The following is a 22,795-nucleotide window of genomic DNA, read 5'->3' as shown; positions in this document are numbered from 1 at the left end:
TATATCTAATAATTATATTTAAATATATTGCACTTTACATATATATTTTTTATTTTTGAATAAATGTAATTTTCATCTATTAATATATTTGGATATTATATAATAACAATAAATTTATAAGTTAGTAGTAAATATTATATGATCTAATTTTAATATTAAATAAAAATAAGATATTGTTATGTTCATATCTAATTTTTTATAATTTCAAAATAAAGCCCATAAATATAGACCTAATCTCCATAAATATAAATTCTCTGTTTCATAAGAAATTCAACCTCAAGGATTTGCAAGCAATACATCAAGAGGTTTTCTACATTCACCCTTTTGTTAAAATAAAGAAAGAAGGATCAAAATGACGATGTCAACCTCATATAGTCTTTGGTTGTTAAGATCATGAAGATGGAAAAAATCAAAGAGGCCAGTCATAAACAAGTGAAAGAGTTGCGCCGAAAATAACCCAAGGCGAGTTAAGACTCAGACCTGTTAGTCTAGGTACATACTCTTCGAATAGCAATCCACCCGACAAGTAGGCGAATAGCCACAGGTTTGGCCCGTTATTCGACGAGTAGCGTTCTACTCATCGAGTAACAGAAGGTCTAGACGCTGCTCCTTCTGGACCTGTTCGACGAGTAGGTGCCCACTCGTCGAGTAGGCACCTAAAACCTGACAATGTTGTTATTTTCACATAAAATCAATGTACTTGCTTCTAAATCCCGTAAAATATAATCCTGAATTGTTATATAGAGACTTATTTAGGGCCTCTATAAATTTGTGGGAACAAAGAATTGCAAAAATATAAGAGGTTGGATCATAAGGAGAAAATAAAGGAGATGGGCAAATACTTGTCTTGACTCCAAAATGAAAAAATTAAACCTCTAGAGGCTAGGAACGATTAGAACGGGCCACAAACGATCATAACCGTATTTACGAGAGAGTGGACGTATCACATGAAATTATGTACGTGAAAATGGTTACAACATGTAATATTACCATTTTCCCCTTAATTCGATTTTCGGGTCCTAAACCGATTCTAAATCACAGTACGAAGGGTTATATATAACCTCTATAAATTTTAAATAATTAAGAGACAAGGAGTTAATAATGGTTCTAAAAAAATACAAGAGGTTGGAGTCATTAGATAGATAAAAAAAATACGCAAGAAGTTGCCTTAACTCCAAAAATTAAGAAATCCGACTTCTGAGAGTTATAAAAGTATACTACTAAATACCGCCCCTAAATTACTAGGTACTACCTTATTTTTTACCTAAATATATTTTTACCTTTTTCTAATTCTAAAACTTACATCAAATTCTATCAACTCACATTCAAACACGAATACACTTAATTTTTATTTTTATTTTTTATCAAAAAAATACACTTATATTATTTTTAAGTACAAATATATTAAGTTTTATATTAATTTTTTATCAAAATAATATACTTATATTATTTTTAAGTACAGATATATTAAATTTTATATAAATTTTTTATCAAAAAAATACACTTATATTATTTTTAAGTACATATATATTAATTTTTACATTAATTCTTTTATCAAAAAATTCACTTATATTATTTTTAAGTACATATTATTGGTTATTTCGTTTAATTTCAAAAACAATTCGTTTAATTTCAAAAGTGTTTCTCATTTAATTTAAAAATAATTTCAAAAAAATAATTTTTCCCGAAAATTTAAGGGACTTCCCCGTAAAACGTCTTCCTAAGGGAAAGACTTCCTCGGAAAACGTCTCCCCAAGGAGAAGTTACAGCATAATGGTTACTGCAGAATGTGGGTGTAAGGAAGTTTCAAGATGCTCAAAGGTTCATTAAGAGGTTCTGAGGCAACCGCAAGGAGTTGGGAAAAGTTTCAACTGGCACTATTTTCCCTATAAATAGAAGATCATTTTGTTATTGCAAAACTCCGATCAAACATCCCAAAAAACAGCCCAAAAACAAAAAGTTTACAAACACATGTACTTTTTATTTTCTTCATTGTAAACACATTCACGGGTTGAACGCTTTTCATTATTTTCATAGAACTCAAAATGAAAGAAATAGTGGATGATCCTATTGCCGACAATGTAGGACATGAAAACTATGTGTATCACATGGTTGAAAACATCACAAAGAAAATGGGAAGCCGAGTGAAGATGTACAACTTGATTTTGGAGGACAACAAACACCAATTCGGCAAAACTCTAAGCCGAAATTGGACAAGGCAAAACAAATTTATCACCTTCATGGCTTTGCCGATACAGCTCGTTGGTTGTTGATCATTAACTTTGTTGTTTCGTGGCGAAAGACCACTCGAAATCGACTCATGAATCGAAATACCAACCACGCTGCCATTGCCTATCGAGGCCAGATAATCAGCCGCATTATTCGCTTCCCTGAAATGTTAAGCATTAATAGAAGGGTTGAAGCATAACAACAGCGTGCAAATGCAACAAGCCCACAGGTGGTGGCAGTCTTAGTCTCCGATAAAGGGACCAATTCAAGTGAATTATTGGAATCCATATATTCAAGGCAAAAATCATTTCTAAGTCCCTATAGTTTTAATATTTTGACTTTAGATCCCTATATTATTTATAGAAATTGAATTCATATACATTTATAATAAGTCATTCTGTTAGTTTGTATAGAGTAAAATTTAATTCAAACTTTGATTTACAGTGATAAAGTCCTGATATTTTTTATATTTTATGAAAATCGAGTTCCTATACTTTTATTTTAATCAATATTAAATTCTGATTTTTTTAATCTTTCAATAATTATATATTTCTTTTAGAAGTATATGAATTATTAATCCAGTAATACGAGATGGTGATAAATTTAATTGTTATTCTATAATATTTAAATTAATAATTTAGGATATAAGATTAAATTAGTAATTAATTTTATAAAAATAATAGGAATAAAACGTGTTATTTTATGAACTATAGAACAAAAGTTTCCTGCTGCCCAGGCAGCAGGAAATTCCTGCAATTACTTATGTGGCAGCCTAAGAGAGGCTGCCACTGTTGCCTCACTTAGATTTGCTATTAATTGGTTAATTAACTATTTTAGTGCTACTTAATTAACCAATTTAACTATTACAACAAGATTGTATTTCATCCAAAAAGAACAAGATTGTAAAATAATTTCATAACTAAGGTCAACTTCCGTTATCCTAATCATGAATCGGTTACGATGTAAATGTAAAATTATTTAATACTATTAAAATATTTTAGAATAACCACATAAGAACAAAGTGTTTGAGATGTAGTCATGTTTTGATATATTACATAATTTTAGTATTTTTATCTTTAATTAATACAATATTGAAATATGTAGTCATGTTATGTATAATATTTATATTTATATTTATTTAACTTAATCAAATATTTCTATATGTCTAATATAAAATTCAGTTTATATTTAAATCAATATAATTTTGAAATATTTTTTTGTATATCAGTAATTTTGTATAATATTAAAAATATTTAAATTTATAGTTATATTAATATTTGTATTTTAATACTGTACAAAATTTTAAAAATATGACTTTAAAGTTAAAAAAATATAAGATAAATATAATACATAGATAAATAAAATTATGAAATAAAAAATGTAATTATTAAATTGGTTTATTAACCATACGTCAAAATCAATTTATGATTAGGATAATGGAATAGTATAAAAGAAGTTGACATGAATCGGTTACGAAGTTATTTTATAATATTGTAGTGATAATTCAATTGGTTAATTAAGTAGCACTAAAATGGTTAATTAACCAATTAAGAGCAAACCTAAGTTAGACAACAGTGGCAGCCTCTCTTAGGCTGCCACATAAGAAATTGCAGGAATTTCCTGCTGCCTTATTTTTGTTCTTTTAGAAATACAAAATTAAATTCAATTTTATTTTATGTATTATTATTAACTTATATAAATGTCAAAAATAATATTTATAAAAACATGAAGAAAAATTAAAATTCATTTAAAATATTACGTTTTTTATTTTTAAAGTTTTATGTCAATAGATCAGATCTCGGTTAGAAGTGGAACTTAGTCCATATAGACAAACAATGATGAATCCAGATATTTTCTCAAATATTGCAAGCATCAGTAAAGAGCAACATATATATTAATAACAACAAGAACAACTAAACGTCTAAAATGATTACATCAACATTGACAATTTTGTACCCACTACCAAAATTTTAGCCTAACACCATAAAACTGCAATAATCCGGCAGAAATTGATAAAACATAAGCATAAACAAGTAGAATAAATAGGGCCGATGGTGTCGTAGAAAACAGAGTATCCACAGACATGTTTACCAGACCTGTAAGCACGTTTGCCTGCAAAACCATGACACACACTACTATTATTTAGAGGAATTAAAATTGAAAGCACGTTAAGAGTCGGAATCAGTTGAGAATGATTCATCACCAGAAGAAATGTGCCTAGTAAATTCCGATTAACGGCTTCTTCAAGCAATGACATTCTACTTCCAGCAATGAAATCAGAGAGCATTAGTATGGCCAAAACCTGAAAAGGTAAGTGAATATGAATATTTTCAATAACATCTCTTTAACTTCAAGCTTTATTTGGTTCATGGAATAGGTAAGGAATAAAACAGTTATGTCAAATGGAATAGTAACTCATTGCCTTTGGCTCAAAAGTAAAAAATAAATAGGTAGATATTCTATTCCTTAAGAATTGTTTCCACGAACCAAACATGGCCTCAGTTCAAAGAATAAGACAAACATACATAGATATTATCTATCAATCAAATAGCCTGCGGCAGCAAGTCAAAAATAAAGGACTCCCAGAACAGCAAAAACATCATCATTCTTGCAAATAATTATTGCTTTAAGTTTTTCTTAGAATTGTTTTTTGCAAATCTTTCTTTGAATTTCGCTTTTAATTACTTTATCGTCATATGCTTCGGAACAGTATACCAAAAAGGAAAGCAATTAAGGATAGAAGTATATCAAAATCAAAAGTGTAACACTAACGCAAAAACAAAAACAGTTACTATCTACATAAATGGTTTATCCTAGAATATCAGTGGCATTAATGTGGCACAGCTGAATTTTATGTGGGGCTCTACATTGTGCCCCCTGCCATCCCTATATCTCATTTAAACTAGTAAATCACTTGGTTGACAAGTTGTTTGTGTTAACTAAGAGAGGAGAGATTCTTAGGTAGACTCAGTCTACCACGTCATCCGTGGACTAAGCCTATCATATAATGACACGTCATTAAAATGATGGCAATCTTGTAAATTCGTTTATTACTTATTTACACTTTTAAATAGTAATATTACAAGATTGTCATCATTTTAATGACGTGTCATTATGTGATAGACTTAGTCCATAGATGACGTGGTGAACTGAGTCTACCTAAGAATTTCTCCTAAGAGAGTTTCTTTGAGCTGAGAAAAGTGTTCTCTCTTGGAGGACAAATCTTATTATTTATAGCAAGGATACAAGCTGATATTCAGCACCTAATTAGCTAAACTACCATATACAATATTGTCTAATTAGCATCTACAGCTAGCATATCCTATATCAAAGGAAAGAATATTATATTTGCATATACAAAAGATAGTTGACAAAAATTGTACAGAAGGCATAAATTAAGGCTGAAATAGTGCAATAAATTCCTTTATCATCCCCCCTCAAATTGATGCCGGTAAATCGATAAGCATCAATTTGCTAACAAGGAAATTATGGCGCTGACGTGTCATGGATTTGGTGAATATGTCTGCAACTTGTAGAGTGGTTGAGATATGAGGAAGAGTGATAACTTGACGATCATAAGCCCCTCGAATAAAGTGGCAATCGACCTCTATGTGCTTTGTACGTTCGTGATAGACGGGGTTGGCTGCAATTTGAATTGCACTAGTGTTGTCGGCATGTAAAGGAGTAGGCTGAAGTTGTGTAATGCCAAGTTCTGCTAAAAGACCACGCAGCCAAGTGATCTCAGAACATGTAGCAGACATGGCCCGATATTCTGCCTCTGTGGAAGACTTTGAGACAGAATCTTGTTTCTTGCATTTCCATGAGATGAGAGCATCACCAAGAAACACACACCAGCCAGAAGTGGATTTTCTAGTGTCTGGACAGCCTGCCCAGTCTGCATCGCTGTATGCTTGTAGGTGAAGTGAAGTATTAGTAGGAAAGATCAATCCTCGAGTAGGTGTCCCAAGGATGTATCTAATGATGCGGCGGACAGCGGATAGGTGGAGGTGCCGAGGAGCTTGCATAAACTTGCTAACAGTGTGGACAGCAAAGGAAATGTCTGGTCGGGTGATGGTTAAATAGATAAGACTACCAACCAATTTTCGATACAGAGTAGGATCATCAAGAAGCTCCCCTTCGTCGCGACGATATTTCACATTGATTTCCATAGGAGTATCAACAGGTGTAGCGTTTGTGAGACCAGCTAACTGAACCAGATCTTGAGAATACTTATGTTGATTTAAAAAAATACCTTGAGATCGATGATGAACCTCTAAACCCAAGAAGTAGGTGAGCTGCCCAAGGTCTTTCATATGGAAAGTGGAGTTCAACAACTTCTGAATTGTAGAGATGGCTGTCAAGTCAGAACCTGTGATAACAATGTCATCCACATATACAAGGAGGACAACTATGCCCGTAGATGTCCTCTGGATAAAAAGGGAGGCATCATATTGGCTTTGAGTAAATGAGAAGCCAAGAAGAGTGGATCGAAGCTTTTCAAACCAAACTCGCGGTGCCTGCTTTAAGCCATATAAGGAGCGTTTTAATTTGCAAACATCATTAGGTGAGGATGTAGACATACCATAAGGTAGTTTCATGTAGACTTCCTCTTTAAGATCACCATGTAGGAACGCATTTTTAACGTCCATTTGGTGCAGAGACCATGATTGAGATGCAGCAAGGGCTAATATGGTTCGCACTGTAGTCATCTTAGCAACGGGTGCAAATGTTTCATCGTAGTCTAGACCATACTCTTGCTTATTTCCAAGAGCCACCAGCCGAGCTTTAAAACGGTCTATGCTTCCATCGGGGCGGAGCTTAATAGCGAACACCAATTTGCTGCCAAGGGGTTTCACCGATGGAGGACATGAAACAACATCCCAAGTCTGATTTTCTTCAAGTGCTAGCAATTGCGTGGATGCAACACCAAACACTTCTGCTTCTGTTCAATCTATAACTCCTGAAATGATTCAACAAATGATTATTTCTGCATTCTCCGCTTTAGGACTCTCAGGTAAAACTTCTACATCACCTCCTCCTTGGTACTTTGATTCTGGAGCTTCGCATCACATGACCAACAATACTGATTTCTTGACCAATATTAAGAAATATTGTGGAAATCTCAAATTGATCCCTTTTAGTAGTTTCATGAACAGATTGAACAGAAGTGAGACCTTCGTGAGGTAAAGTTGCATAAATTATATCGGTGTATTCAGTCCATAGATTTATAAAACTAGAATAAAAATCAGAAATAGAGTGACTGCCCTGTTGAATAGTGGCCATTTCATGTTCAAGCTGAAATCTACGAGCAGTGTTTTGTTGGCTGTAGATATTCTTCAAATAAATCCACATTCCAGCAGCACTCTTGAAGGGTCGAAGGTTCAAGATGAAGTTAGGCTCAACTGAACCTAGAATCCACGCCATGATCTGAGCATCCTTGACCTCCCACTTGGAGTGTTCCTCCTGCTCTGTGACTTTGTTTGGGATAGGTTTGCTGCCATCAATATGGCACCATAGATCCTTGCCTTTTACAAATATCTCGAAATGAAAGGCCCAAGCTGAGTAGTTTTTGCCATTAAAACGAATCATAACTGATTCGTATTTGTCTGAAGACATGATGATGTGTAGTTCTCAAAAGAACTATAATCAAGAATAGTTAAGAAAAGAATCACCAAGACTGAAATCTGAGAGAAAGAGATGTGATTTTCAGAACAGAAGCTCTGATACCATGTTAACTAAGAGAGTTTCTTTGAGCTGAGAAAAGTGTTCTCTCTTGGAGGACAAATCTTATTATTTATAGCAAGGATACAAGCTGATATTCAGCACCTAATTAGCTAAACTACCATATACAATATTGTCTAATTAGCATCTACAGCTAGCATATCCTATATCAAAGGAAAGAATATTATATTTGCATATACAAAAGATAGTTGACAAAAATTGTACAGAAGGCATAAATTAAGGCTGAAATAGTGCAATAAATTCCTTTATCAGTTTGTACAGTTTAGTGTTCGTCGATCTTCCTTGTTCTTCCTAGAAAGTTCACATTTCTTAATTACTCGAATTTGATTCACTTGCCACCTTTTAAACATGTACAATATGACAGTATTACTAGTTTCAACCCTAAGAAGACTACTGCTATTTCAGTAATTTTACTATCTTTCAATAAATTGCTCTTGCTTACATCACGAAAGCAAACCAACCCTGCTGTGAATTTACACCTTCAGGCCTTATCAACCTTTTTCCAAAAGTTTCCACATTCCTTGACTATTTTAAGGAGAAATGAAACCTTAAAACTGGCTAGGGGATTACCTGAAAGCTTTGAGCCAGCACCAGGGTAACGTAAGCCATGTTGCACTGTACAAAAGTATTTGTTGTTCATTCATGTTAGAAAAATCAATTAATCAATTTCACAAACAAATCAACTAGAGCAACATATTCTACCATCCTACGGGAAACACTTTCAACATGTCTGTCCAGAATCACAGTTATCAACCTGCAAGACAATTTACAAAAATGGATAGTCCTTAGTATTTCTCGTAATCCAATTGTTAGAAAGGATGCTGACTATATATAGTTTCTTGGAACCAAAAGGAATACCACAACAGTAGTGAAAAGAATAAGACTCTGATCCTTGCCCACTTAATGCTTTTCATTTTAGTAGAGGACTGATTCCCGAAAAATAGATAGTAACCAAACTGGACACCAAGAAGGTACATGCTCCAATATCCTGCAAATGATGAGACATGGTCACTATTTTGGACAAAAAATAGAAACAAGAACAGAATCCCAACAGCATATGGAAATAATCCACCCTCAATTTCTTAGAATTAAAAGGTTAGTGAGTGAACTAAGAAACTATAAATACAGACTCGGAGGAAAACGATCACTGAATAAAGAGGTATTTAACAAGCCTGCACCATTAAATCCTTTCCTTGATCAATTTCTCTTCATTTGATAGATCATTGATACTGATGTCTGCTGAACCTATACTAGTGTTTGATCAATAACACATAATATGACTGAGACCTTAATCTAACAAATTAAAACCAAAGCAGATATGCATTGAGTTGGAATTGGGAATTGACCAATTCCCCCTTGTCAAGAAACCTGGGTGCATTAGCTAATGAGTTTGTTACTTAGGCATAGTATTAGCAAGAGTTCATGATGCCCAAGTAGTTTGTTAGCCATATCATAATTCAGTAACATGAAGTCAAGTGCAATCTGAGGACTGTGAAGGGAAAAACCATACTGCAAAGAGAAAATGCTTTCGGTGAATTCACAACTAAAATTTGCTTTTGTAGAACCCAAACTAATGGATTTATTCAGCTACAAAGGGCCAAGAAAACTGATTGTTTGAAAAATTACATAAATGAAAAACGCAAATCCAACCCATTGTTACTTCAAAAAATCAATAGATACTGCATTGCACCATAACAAATAAAGAAAATAGATAAACGTAAAGTCTTGTCGAGTATAGTACATTATGCTATGAGGTTAATAAAACTTGATTGTATTTTACCAAGTATGCTAAAAATCCCCTCCTTATTTTTGCTTAAGATATCTGCTCCCCTTTCATCAGAAAGCAAATACACATTTAATCCATTAACCAGCCAAAATTGATAACCTGACAAATCAAATCAACTAATAAGAAACGGTTATCAAAATATTTTATCCACGAGTATAACAAGAAATACATTCTGTTTAAACTATACCAATCAGGATTGCTAAACCAAGAATTCCTGAGTACTGTGGAGGAACTCGAATTATCGAGGTAAGAATTGACACAGCTGCTAGTGTGAAAAAGAAATTCCAATGTACTCCATATTCTCCTACATGAACCTTTAAGAAATGGAAAAGAAATAGACTTTCCATAAGGACAGGAATTATTAAGCAGTTTAAAAGTAACATAAAAGAGAGAAGAAAATCATCTCTGAAAAAAAAAGGTTTTACAAGTTCAGGGCTGCTCATTATTTTTAAGTTTATATGACAGGAATTTACATATGAGACCCTGCGGTAGGATTACTAGTTTTTTAACCACTAATTCTCACAACTGACTGAAAAAATAGCACATGAAGACTACAGTTAAGAAACAACATTGGTCTTTTGTTATCTTCAACTTGAATTATAAAATTTGAATATGCAAAAACAAAACTATTGTATATTTATAACCTCTTTGTGATAGATTTGAACTACTTATAGAGTGCATATTGACTCCCCATCTATGATGACAGCCAATAAAAATAGGACAGAATACGCCTGTTTCAGATTTAGATCATCGATTGGACTCTTAACAGGTTAAATCTTGAGCATATACAGGATAAAGCTAGGGAAGAACCATTAAGAAATTCCTCGTATTCTATTTAAGCTCTTAAAAAGAGAAAGAAAGCTTTGACTTAATATGACATTAAATTTGCTTTATCAACATGGAGGGATATTTTAATAAGAATCTACCTGATAATCCACTGTATTAGTTGATAGAAGTCGTCCAAACCCCAAAAGCAAAAGTGGACTAGTTGACTGAATTGAAGCCTTCAGGCTCCTAAAATAGCATGACAAAAAATCAGAATCCAACAGCATCTCCATTAACATGCTATAATCATGTCCAGCAAATAATGTGATCTTGGAGCATGTTCAAACACATCTCAATAAACAAAAGGCATTATTCATGATACAAGGAATATTCATGAATCAAAATATTAAAAGAAATAAAATTGTGTATAATAAAGAAGATAGCTCCTTATTTTTACTCATTTCAGACAAGAAACTGAGAAATAAAATAGAAATCATAGTTGGAAATTGCACCAGCAGCAAATAGTAATTTGAGATATTTTTTAAAAAATGAGATATGGCACGGAGATGCTTTTCAATTATGCAGACTAGAGAACCGTATCTACTAGATACAACTCTCAGGCACCAAACTTACAAGTTACAACCTGGTGCACCAGAAATCTGAGTTAGGTTACATCATACCACATGAATTCTCCTCAAGGAAATTATAGTTTTTCATTCTTCATCGCCTTGAGAATGTATAATAAAACCTTGGAGAAAATATTGAGAATGTCCATATCAAACCAAGATTTATTAACCTAGCCCAATGGTTATTGAATTTGACATAAAACCATAACATAGACCAAATGAATTGGCCAAGTTGATGTTAGATTCCATCTTAAAACCAATTGGTATTAAGTGGAGGTGCCCAACCAATATATAAACACATGTCCACTCACACACACAACCAATGTGGGATTTCCCACTTTAACACTCCCCCTCACGCGTAGCGTGTACGGGCCGAGCAACAAAGTCCCCCCTCACGTAAATCTCACGTGGGCCGGGCCAAACTCAAATTGTGTGAATGGACAAGGCTCTGATACCATGTTAGATTCCATCTTAAAACCAATTGGTATTAAGTGGAGGTGCCCAACCAATATATAAACACATGTCCACTCACACACACAACCAATGTGGGATTTCCCACTTTAACAGTTGAACCTTTCCAGAATATTTATCTGGAGTTTTAGTTCCTTAAATACATATCTCCATTTATTTTTCTGGTTTATAAACTCGCTATGGTTAATTAAGCGAAGGAAAAAATAAATAAAAACTTTATTGCTCCTTCAAAATTGAATAAGCCCAGTCCTTAAGTACCAAAATATATGAGCTCAAGAAATACGGAGTTAAGTACTTAAAATAAAATCCCATGGGCCAATAAGTTTTATTAATGTGTTGAAGACTGAGAACTTGTGTTCGATAGGAATCTGCAAGAGGTCAACTGAAGTATGTTCAACAGAATAAGACTCTTCTTCTGTGCAACCTCATCGAAATCAGTCATAAGATGTTTAGATTAATCACTTTTGCTGAAAATATTCTTAACTTGAGTAAACTCTATAGTACAGTGGTCTTTGTCTCTTCCTTCACATTGCAGATAATTAGATGTCGAAATGATGTTACACTTTCTATATCAAATCACATGTTTAGTTGTTCACAGTCATACATTCAAATCCTACATTATTGCTTTTACATATATAAAGAATGAGCTTAAGACAAGAATGTGCATAGCTATAAAGAAAAGGACTTACACAAAAGACAGACTTCGTGCTTGTCTTGAAACTAGTGAATTCGCCAAAATGAAGGAGCCAACTCCACAATCCATCTGAAATCATCCAATAAAGCTTAAACTCAAAAGTTGCTTTCAGCAAAAGTAATCATTACAGTCCAAAATCTCATTTAGAATAAGCTCATCGCTATTTTGTTGCATCCAGATAAGCACCCAGAAACCCAAAAAATCAAAGATCTAAACTCTGAACAGCTGGTACCCTGACAAAAGTAGGACTACACTACAGTTGTTTGACAAAGGAGAGTTCTAAGAATGGGAAGGAAACAAAAAGGGGTTCAACATGGCTGAAAATAGAAATATTTAGTTAACTATTTAAGGATTTAAGCATCAATAATATAGTTTGTGGCAAATTTAGTTGAAAAACAAGGAAATGAAGATTGAGATAGAAGAACAACAAGAAAATCCTTCCTTGATAGCAACGAAGTTTCAAAGAAGCAAATTATCAAAGATTTATCATAGTTTTAGGAATGCAGACCTAGGATACTTAGAGTTCAAACTTAGACCTTTTTTTCATAAATAGACCTAACAAAGAAAAGGAATCTACGTAATAGATAAAGTGTAAGTTTAGCTTAATCCAGTCCCATCTACGATATATGGAGCAAATACAGACACGACATTAAACAAAAACAGGTATGGCTATTTTTGAAAAATTGAAACATATACGCCGCAGACATATCACTCGAATAGTATACTTGTCTACTACGTTAAAATAATACATGCATGCATAAAAAAGGAATTACATAGGGTAAGTATACACATGTTTCTGAATTTATTAATTCGAACAAGATATATAATTATCTTTTAAAATAATTTTGTGATGTGTCTAATAAGTATTAGATACTCATAGAAAATGCATGTGACACAAGTGTTGAATACTCTTGATATTTTATTTTTTTACTGTTATGTTGAATGCAATCAGACCAATGCCAAAAAAAAAGAACACTTGCCGAATAAGTATCCAACACTGCACACCCTTTATTGAAGGAGTGAAGGGATGACAGTGGGTGGGGTGGGGGTAGGGATGGGGATGAGGATGGGGATGGGGATGGCTATGGCAAATCCTATCCCCATGCCCATCCGCATGGGTATCCCCAGACTCATGGAGATCCCTAAACCCGTTGAACTTTTAAATATTTATAATAATGAAGTGTATAAATAATTTTATACTCCCTTCTACCATTTATAAAGTCCCTTTATTGTTTTACATACACATTAAGAAGGCACAAAACATTTTTTCCCTTATTTTACCCTAATTAATTGTACTTTGGAAGTATAGATATAATTAATTGTCTTGTAAAATGTGTTTAACCATTAACATAAAACAAAGGGTAAAAAAAATTGGCTGAATACATAGTTTGACCCCTGAACTTGTACCCTTTTACCCATCTAACCCCTAAACTTAACGTCTCACCTATCGAACCTCTGAACTTGTTAAATAAGCCGATTTGACCCCTGAACTTAATAAATACGTAAACATTAAACCCCTCCGTACATAATTTCTTCTAGAATGTTTTAAGTGACAGGTGGACACGGAAGGGTTCAATATTTATGTATTTATCAAGTTCAGGGGTCAAATCGGATTATTTAACAAGTTCAGAGGTTCGATAGGTGAGACGTTAAGCTTAGGGGTTAGATGGGTAAAAGGGTACAAGTTCAGGGGTCAAACTATGTATTAAGCCAAAAAAAATTAAACTAAAAAGGTACAATGAGACTTCTTTAAGTACGACATAAATTGACAAAGAAACTTCCTAAATGGAACGGAGGGACTAATTCTTATGAAAGATTTGGGAAAGATATATAAGCTACTTAATATCAATAAAATTTTAAATCATCAACTTTTAAAATTTAAAATCTTAAAATTTCAAAAACAATATGCACGATGTTATATTTTTAAGTATATTCATAATTAAATTTGTATTAAAAAGAATTAATTAAATTATATGTTATAATAATTACTAGATCAACAAATCAAATTTCTAATATAATAAATAAAAGTGATTTATATACATGTATATAAACCGGGTCTCCATGGATGGGGACTACACTCTCTGTCCCTTCTTCATTCTCGTAGATGGAAAATAAACTTTCCACATCCCTGTACACATGGGGCTAATTAATGGGAATTATCTACCTCATTCGGGCGAGATTCCCTAGGGGAATGAGGAATCCCCGCCCCATTGTCATCCCTAAAAAAGTGTTGGTGGATCATAGTCCCATACAGGACTATAAAAGGAAGTTGCCTTACTTAAAGAAACCACAAGACCAAAAAGCCCAAAGATATCAATTCTAAAATATAAAGAAGTGATAATAAAAAATATTACGCAAAAAGCTAGCGGAATAGCTGTTTTCAACATCAATTTATGTCCCTAAGCCACTTAGAAAAGATGTCAACTAAGCAGAATCAACTAATAAACAGACCCTATTTAAGAAAAGCCTTGTGAACTAATCCAAACATTTAAATCATGATTATAATATTGCAATATGTAAGCATGGAAGTCATTAGTTAATTGCTATCTACATTACAAAATGACATGATAAACTTCAAAAGATAAGTCAGATTTTTGTCCGGTGTTGGCTTACAAGCTACACTTCATACAATTTTCACAAGGTCTCAAGTCTCCAAAGGTGATAAAAAAATCTTTTTGGTAGAATTCAAAAGAAAAATAATAATTTTCATGACGAGAAAGGGAAAGGAAACTTCAACAAAATTCAATAGTTCATTGAAAGTGAATGGACGCAGCATTTTAAAGAATCCTTACCAAACTCGTACCATATGTCTCAGTTTTGGCATATCTTCTTGGATATATTCTAAAATCAACAGCCAAGATACAAAGGCAAGTAACAGCCATCTGCATTAAAAGAATTCATATTACCCAAAAGGAAAACCAGAGAAAACAAATCATATAGGTAATATGCAGTGTGTAAATGAAGCAAAACTGAGTACCACGAGAACCCTGTATGAGGAAATTATTGAACTGAGAGAAAGTGAGCCTTGAGAATAACAAGTAGAAGTTGCAACCCTGTGCAACTAATACTCAGTCAATCAATGTAGCTGATTAAATAGCTCTCCCAGGAAATACTAACAGTAGCAGCGATAAGAACGTTTGTGACTTACAGGTTCTACCTTTTAGCTGCAATGGTGAAAATGAGTGCCGCCAGCAAGATTGCAGATATAAATATCCATTCTGCTAGAACCTGCAAGAAATATTCTCACAATTCAGGAGCAGAATAAAATGATTATCCAGTAGTGCATATGAGAGACATGATTAATCTACCTGGTTTCTTCTCACATTGTTAATAAAACATGAATCAATTCCCATTGCAAATTCTTTGTTACTTGCGACATGATTTTTATGTTGTACAGATAGGCCGAAACAAAATGGGAATTGAAATGAATTCGAAAAAAAAAAAAAACTTACTGTGAGAAAGAAGAGAGTAGGAAGAAGCAGAAAAAGAAAATCCAAAGTTAAAATGGCCATGTAAGAGCTGCCATGATGTTTCTTGATACGGACATTACAGCCTACATAAATCAATATGAGCATTGTCATTCTATCTATATTAGAATGATGAGGATGATTACAATATCAGGGGAGAGAACCCACCATTTGTGTAAAAGGAGGAGATGGAATGTTGGAAAACAAAGAGAAGCTGCAAAAAGAATAATATTAAATGAAAATAAAATAAAATAAAAAAAGTAAAAACAGATGAAGAAACTTACAGGGATAAGAGAGGAGAGTGCAGCGATTTCAAGCATGGAAGAACCCTTCAAATTGCTTACGAATCTGAAAATACCACAAATAAAGTTCAGTCAGTCAATTGTAAAGGAATAAGCGTGACAGAGGACATGAGAAATTACTCTTCTTTGAGGCGTTTCTTTGGATTGAGTGACGATTCCATTTCACCCAGATCGCTTCTTTGCACCGGTCTTTGTCTTCCCAGGTCACAGAAGATGGAACTGAAAATTAGATGATGAAGCGTGGTGAAAGTATGGAGCTGCGGCTGCACAAGGTAGAAGAAGACTTTTTTTTTGACGACGAAAAAAAAAAAAAACTTGATGGGCCATAATTCAACTAATTTAAAACAAAAAGGGCCAGGCCTATTTCTGGAGATACATCATTCATTTCCATTTTTTTTTTTTCAAAATATTACAGAAAATGCTCCGTTTTTCAAAATATTTGTAAAAATACTCCGTTTTAAAAAAAATTATTGTTTACCTTTTTTTCCGAAAATTTATTTTTTTACTCCAGTTTTATTTTTACTCTGAAAAAATTTGTAAAAATACTCCATCCTTTTAAACCGTTTTAAACTTCATTCATTTCCATTTGTATGTAACTTTTTTCCTTTCATTTTTTTCTTTAAACATATTAATTTAATGTATTATATTTATACATAATTATTTAATTTATGTTTCTATGTTATTTAAATGGATTTGTTCAGTTGAAAATTGTCAGTATACATTAATAGTTGACAAAATAATATTTGAAAACTTTTTTGTGATTTTTTTATATAAATATTTGATAAAATTAATCAAAATAAATTAATTTAGGATATGGATTTATTCGTTCTTAGAATATAAAAAAATATCAACGCGTATGATTAAGTAGGTACTCCAATTATAATTTCCGAACAAAATTAACTTGTTATTTACATATAGTTTAGTCTGGGCTGAATTTGTTTTTTGGATCCGCCACTAACTCTCTACCCCCCTAATATGAAATTCTGATTCCGACCTTACTTCTTTGGTTGTACAAATTCAGTTCATGCACAAATCCAAAATTTCAGAACAATTGATAAATTCAGTAATCAAATCATGAGAAAAGGATGTCAATACTTCAAATAACTCTCTATAATAAATTATTTTACTTTTTATTAATATCCTCTTAATTACCTGGTTCTGATTTTTTTTACCCTTTTCTATCTCATATTTTTTTAGTTTCAAAAGTATTTTTTAGTATGTTACGATCGAGACATGAGTTGAAAAAAAAATGTCTCGATCGAGACATGTCTTTACAGTATATTTTTTTATGGTGGATTTAGGATGTATTTAGGGTGTTTTTTAATAATGGTGTTTTTTTTAATTTTTTGAAATTAAAGAATTTTTCAATCAAATCATGTATGTCTTGATCGGAACACGAGTTAAGAAAAAGAATTATTTCAAAATTATTTTTAAAAATTAGATATCCGGTAAAATTAGTAAAACATGGGCAATAATTTTGTAGTTAAATTTAAAAAGTAGGATAACATTAAAATTATCCCATCAAATAATGTGTACCCGACTATATTATTTATGTGATGAATATTTTTTGAGCATTCTAATTCATACATTCGTTATATGAATAAATTAGATTAATATCTCTTAAAACAATTAAAAGTGACAATATAAGTAGTAATTTTTTAAAAAGTGATATTTAGTAGTACTTATTGAATTATTGCCAAATTTTAGTGATCAGGAATGTTTTTTACACAAGAGACTCCTTATACTTGTGTGGCCAGGGGAAGTTATCTATTGACAGGTAAACAATGCTGGAGCCTCTAGAGTTGTAGTGGACGAGGATCGCCTGAGGGCGTTAAATATAGAAGATGAAATAATATTATATTTTTAAAATGACTAAATCTAATTATAAACACTCTATATTTAGAAGATGAAATATTTTATTTTTTTTGAGCTATCTCATACTTATTAGATAGGCAATGCCTTAAAAACTCCCAATCTTTTAGCCCATTTTCGATCCTATCCTGACGTTAAAAACTTGTCAGTTTAACCCTATTTTGCATTCGTTTCAATTGTACTCCAATTCTTATTTTTTGTCACTTTTTTTTATTTAAATGATAAAATCATTTAATTAACCATGTTTAAAGATAAAACTAAATTCATTTCCATTCGAAAAAGTACAAATAAGTCTTTTATTTTTAAAACCTAACTAAAAACAATAATCAAATAAAAACTAATTAAATTTATTTAATTAATTTAACTAAATCTAAATAAATTTTAAACATGTACAATTAATATATGCTATACATGAATAACGATTTTGAAATTTTTCCAAATGAAAAAGACATCAAGTTAATATTTCAGGGTATACAATTGAAACGATAAAATGCGAAATAGGATAAAATTGACAAAGTTTTAATGTCAGAATAGGAAAAAAAAAGGGCTACAAGATCGAGATTTTTTTTAAGGTATTAGGCCTATTAGATACAAGTGTATATTCCGTCAGTTGATAAAAAGTTAGGAACAATTTAGAAATAAACAAAATCATTGTTTAATATACAGTCTTTTTTACTACTAGCACATATATTTAAATGACGAAATTTTGTATCCATAATTATGATTACATTTAATAGAAAGTAATTCGTCCGATCTGTCTATTTTGCGAGTTTTGACAATCATATTTAAAAAATAAAAAAAATGAGAGTCTAATCAATAAAAATAACATATAATTTAATATTTTATGATAAATGGGTACGTATTTGAAGGCATTTTTATACAAAAAATTATATAGTAACAAAATTATTTTAATAATAACATCCAAATTTTTATAAAATTAGATATATAAATTTTAAATTTGTACGATTTTTTTACTAGTTATTGACTAATTTATCATAAAAACAAATTAAAAAATTAAAATATATTTTATTTTTATCAATTGCATCCTTTAAATTTTATTTGTTAATTAAATATAACTATCAAAATTTGTAATATATATAGTATAATACACCGAAATAATATAAGTATAAACGTACGACAATCACTAGTTGTTTCGGTTATCTCTTTATACTTTTCGATATCATTTTTCTCTTTTAATTATCTCAGTTCACTATTCTTCTTCATTTATTACTCGTTTTCTCCTCTATTTTTCTTTCCTTATTTTCTAGTTCTTTGATTATAAAAAATACTCTACTTCTATGACTCAATAAATATTTTTCAGATTTTAATATCTTTTTTAGCATACATAAAATATGAGAGTACATTATACAACTTTTGGTATCATAGATGTGTTACATAGAATAGACAAAAAGCAAAAACAACAAAATTAGAAAAGACCCATATACATATCCAATTTGATCCCATCATCTTCATTCTCATTTTGAGTGAGCCCTAAGTATAGTCTTGATGAGCAATCTTGAAGTTGAAATGGTGCCAACAACTCCAAGAAAGGATCCAAATGCAATGAAAATAAGATTAAGGACAAGAAAAGGTTTACCAATGGAAGGCCAACAAATCTTGATATAAAAAGCACAAGGCAACACTATACAAATAGTGACACTAACCAAAGAGCCAGTGAGTCCAAGAAAATGTTCAAAATATGGGAGGCTTAGGGCTAGGGCTAAGATCACAAGGAGTAAAATTGAACCCACAATTCCTCTTATAACCAATTTTAATTTTGGAGTTAGTGAGTGGGGAAGAGAGCGCTCTAATTGGATGGCAAATGGTGCAAATTCTAGGGCATATTTTGTCATGGGTGTTAAAACTGTTGCCCATAGTGCAATTTTTGTTACTATGAGATGAGGTGGCATGCTGAGTGTGATTTGAGAGTTTACTTGTGGACCAAACAATCTTGCACCCATGAATGCTAGGGATGTGTATAGGGCTGTTACTGATGCAAAGCTCACTATGGATACCTGAAATAAAAAGTGAATAAATAAAAATGAGTATATATGTATATATAAATTGGAATTTTATAGTAGAGAAATACCATTTAGATTTTAACATTTTATAGTGGAATTTTTTTCCAAAGAAAATGGTATTAATAACAATCCAATGTTCATTATCATTTTATAGAATTTATTTTATTTAAATCAGATTCGTGGTGAATCGTTCTTAATTTTTTATATGAATATATTTTATTATTTAAGAAGAATAAAAATTGTGATATAGATTCACAAAAATTGGACTTATAGATGAAAAAAATACTCATTTTAAATTAATGTAGTAAAATAGAAATTAGATTGACAAATATCATTATGATTCTCTATATTTTCTTGAGGGGAGGAGATTCTCTAAAGTTGAGAACAGAATAAAAGATGACCTCAGTAAATTTTTCAGAGTATCATATGAATTTATAAGTATATGAGGGCGATTCATCATAAACATTTTCGTGGTTATCAAGCTATCGTGTCTTATAGAACAATTATCCACTTTTAAATTCTTACATTTTAATAATTAAATTTTAATTTTATCAATATAAATAGGTCACTAAATAATTTCCAGTGTATTACTTTTATGTGTATAACAAGAATAAAATATTTTCTATATATTTTATTTACTATAAAGTTATCAAACTATATAGTTATTTTAAAATAAATTAATATTAACTTTTAAATGACATGACAAAATTAGAAGGACGATCATTTTTTTCGTCAACCATGTAAGTAATTTTTTGCCTCAATTCATAATTTATCGACCTCCTATTGGTAGTAAAATTAAAATTTGATCACCAAAACGTAAGAATTTAAAATCATGTAACCATCGTAAAACTCGGTTTATCATAAAGACTCGGATTAAGCAATTATTTTCCATAAATTAAAGCTGGCTATCAAGATTATATATATGTATGAACAAAAGTAAATATACCTTAGTAAATTTGGCAGGCTCCTTCATAGATTTATACAAATCAGGAAAAACAATATGACCAGCATAACTGAAGATATAAAGTCCAGAAATTGCAGGTATTTTCCTCAACTCAAGAACTGGAATTTCATAATTACCTTCAACCCCTCCAAAAGCAGCAACAAATGCCACAGACAAAAAAATAACAACAGACATCAAAATACCCCCAGAGGAAAGAAAAGATATAGAAGATAAATTTCTGATCCAAAGGCTAGGAACTGCTACCAACACAGCCACCATCGTTAGCCACTGAGATGCCGACACGTTACCCCAAGACAACATGAAAATAAATTTATTTCCTGAAAAAACAGTTTTAAGGTTGTCATGAAGAGAAATGGTGTAAGAAACAAGGGCCATGAAGATCTCCATGTAGATAAAAGTAGTGGCTAAGATTCGTCCTTTGGTTCCAAATGCTTGTTGTCCTATGTCGGAATAGCTTCTTGATTTAGGGTTTTTGTCGAGACATTTTCCAAGAATATGGGAAGTGTATGTGCATATTGCTCCTAGTCCTATGAGTAAGAATATTGAGACCCATCCTCCATTTTCTAATGCATATGGAGTTGATAATTGCCCCAGTCCTGTAATTAAATACAATACATTCAAATTACATAAAAATATTGATAAAACTTATCATAAACATACACCAACTTTCTTTTTTTTTAAATTTATACACGGTGCTGAGGTGATACTCATTTTTAGTCACTGAATAAGTGCCACGTAATACCGTGTATGAATTTGGAAAAAGGTAAAAATTGGTGTATCCTTATGGTAATTATTAAAAGACATGATCAAATTGAGAAAACATGTAAAATGATAAATTTTTATGACATTAATCCAATATATAATTATATTATAATTGATAAAATTAAAAGTGTTAGTTAGTATTGATCAATAAATTAATATTTTCCTGAAACATATAAAACCATGATAAAAAAAAAATATGAAGATTAGGGTTTGGTTTACCTATGAGCATTCCAGTCATGTTGATGACAGCATGAAAGAAAGAACTATTAGGTTGATGAGTAGTTGGAATATTAGGCTCAACATACTTCAAATCTCCAATTTTTTCTTCACACTTGCAATCTCTATTATCCCCCACACAAGCTTCACAAATTACCCATTTCATACCTGAATTTTTCTCACCACTCAGTGACTCATCATTGCCTACTATTTGACTCTTAGAAGACATGCAATTAGACCTAAAGAAGTATAATTATGAAGTTGGAAAAATCTATTAGCTACTCAAGAGCCTTGGCATTGAATCAAAAGAGAGTTGATGTATTTATAGGATGAACAAATGGGTGCGTTTGGTATCAATATTGCTGAGCATAATTTGTGAGAATCTCTCTCATTGTATATGAGTAAGAGTAGAGAAATTGCATGATTCTTCCTAACTTTGTAACACTAGCTAGCATCATGGGCTGAAGCAAGGGGGCAGCGTTCGTGGGGGCGGTCCCATCAGTTGTCTTTGGTTACGTCGAATCAAACCGAATTAAAATTTTATAATTTAAATCAAACTTGTTTGGTTGATTTTTTGATTAATTTGATTCAATTTAATTTTTGTGGTGCATTCCATTTTTCCGGTTCTTTTTTTAGCAAAATGAACAATTTTTTTTCTTTTTAAAATAGAACTGAACCAAAGACTATTTGTTCTAGGACATGTGGATAGAGGAACAAAAAACTGTTTTTTTTTATAAATCTAACTAAATTTTTTAATTTTGATAATTTTAGTTTAATTTTTAAAATTAAAAACAATTATATCTTAACTTCAAAAATTACTTCATTGATGTGTGAAATTATATAGTAAAAGTTATTTCTTAGAAGTTATATGCGTAAAA

General features: G+C 31.6%; 2 protein-coding genes across 3 annotated transcripts; both read right to left on the bottom strand.

Moving 5' to 3' along the window:
• Positions 1-4,105: 4,105 nt before the first annotated feature.
• On the bottom strand, positions 4,106-16,354 carry LOC126687228 (uncharacterized protein At4g17910). 2 transcript variants are annotated; one of them, XM_050381704.2, is made up of 16 exons: positions 16,203-16,354; positions 16,065-16,128; positions 15,949-15,994; positions 15,766-15,866; positions 15,471-15,541; positions 15,291-15,366; positions 15,106-15,195; positions 12,309-12,382; positions 10,684-10,771; positions 9,945-10,071; positions 9,752-9,856; positions 8,830-8,959; positions 8,674-8,725; positions 8,542-8,586; positions 4,433-4,531; positions 4,106-4,341 (listed from the first exon to the last, which is right to left on the bottom strand). In XM_050381704.2, the coding sequence occupies exons 1-16, from the start codon at positions 16,241-16,243 to the stop codon at positions 4,189-4,191; spliced, it is 1,362 nt and encodes a 453-aa protein (XP_050237661.1). In that variant the 5' UTR covers positions 16,244-16,354; the 3' UTR covers positions 4,106-4,188. The 2 variants fall into 2 exon arrangements, with proteins under 2 accessions (XP_050237661.1, XP_050237663.1); XM_050381706.2 differs by lacking the exon at positions 15,291-15,366 and having other exon boundaries at positions 15,117-15,195.
• A 2,913-nt stretch (positions 16,355-19,267) lies between these two features.
• LOC126685879 (amino acid transporter AVT1H) lies at positions 19,268-22,231 on the bottom strand. The gene is made up of 3 exons (XM_050379859.2): positions 21,921-22,231; positions 20,922-21,535; positions 19,268-19,969 (listed from the first exon to the last, which is right to left on the bottom strand). Exons 1-3 carry the CDS (start codon positions 22,144-22,146, stop codon positions 19,430-19,432), a joined length of 1,380 nt encoding a protein of 459 aa, XP_050235816.1. The 5' UTR covers positions 22,147-22,231; the 3' UTR covers positions 19,268-19,429.
• Between the last annotated feature and the right edge of the window lie 564 nt (positions 22,232-22,795).

The sequence above is a fragment of the Mercurialis annua genome, linkage group LG6 (genome assembly GCF_937616625.2).
Source record: "Mercurialis annua linkage group LG6, ddMerAnnu1.2, whole genome shotgun sequence".
Taxonomy (NCBI): domain Eukaryota; kingdom Viridiplantae; phylum Streptophyta; class Magnoliopsida; order Malpighiales; family Euphorbiaceae; genus Mercurialis; species Mercurialis annua.
Note: the sequence above shows the minus strand (reverse complement) of the source record. Positions and strands in the feature narration are given on the sequence as shown.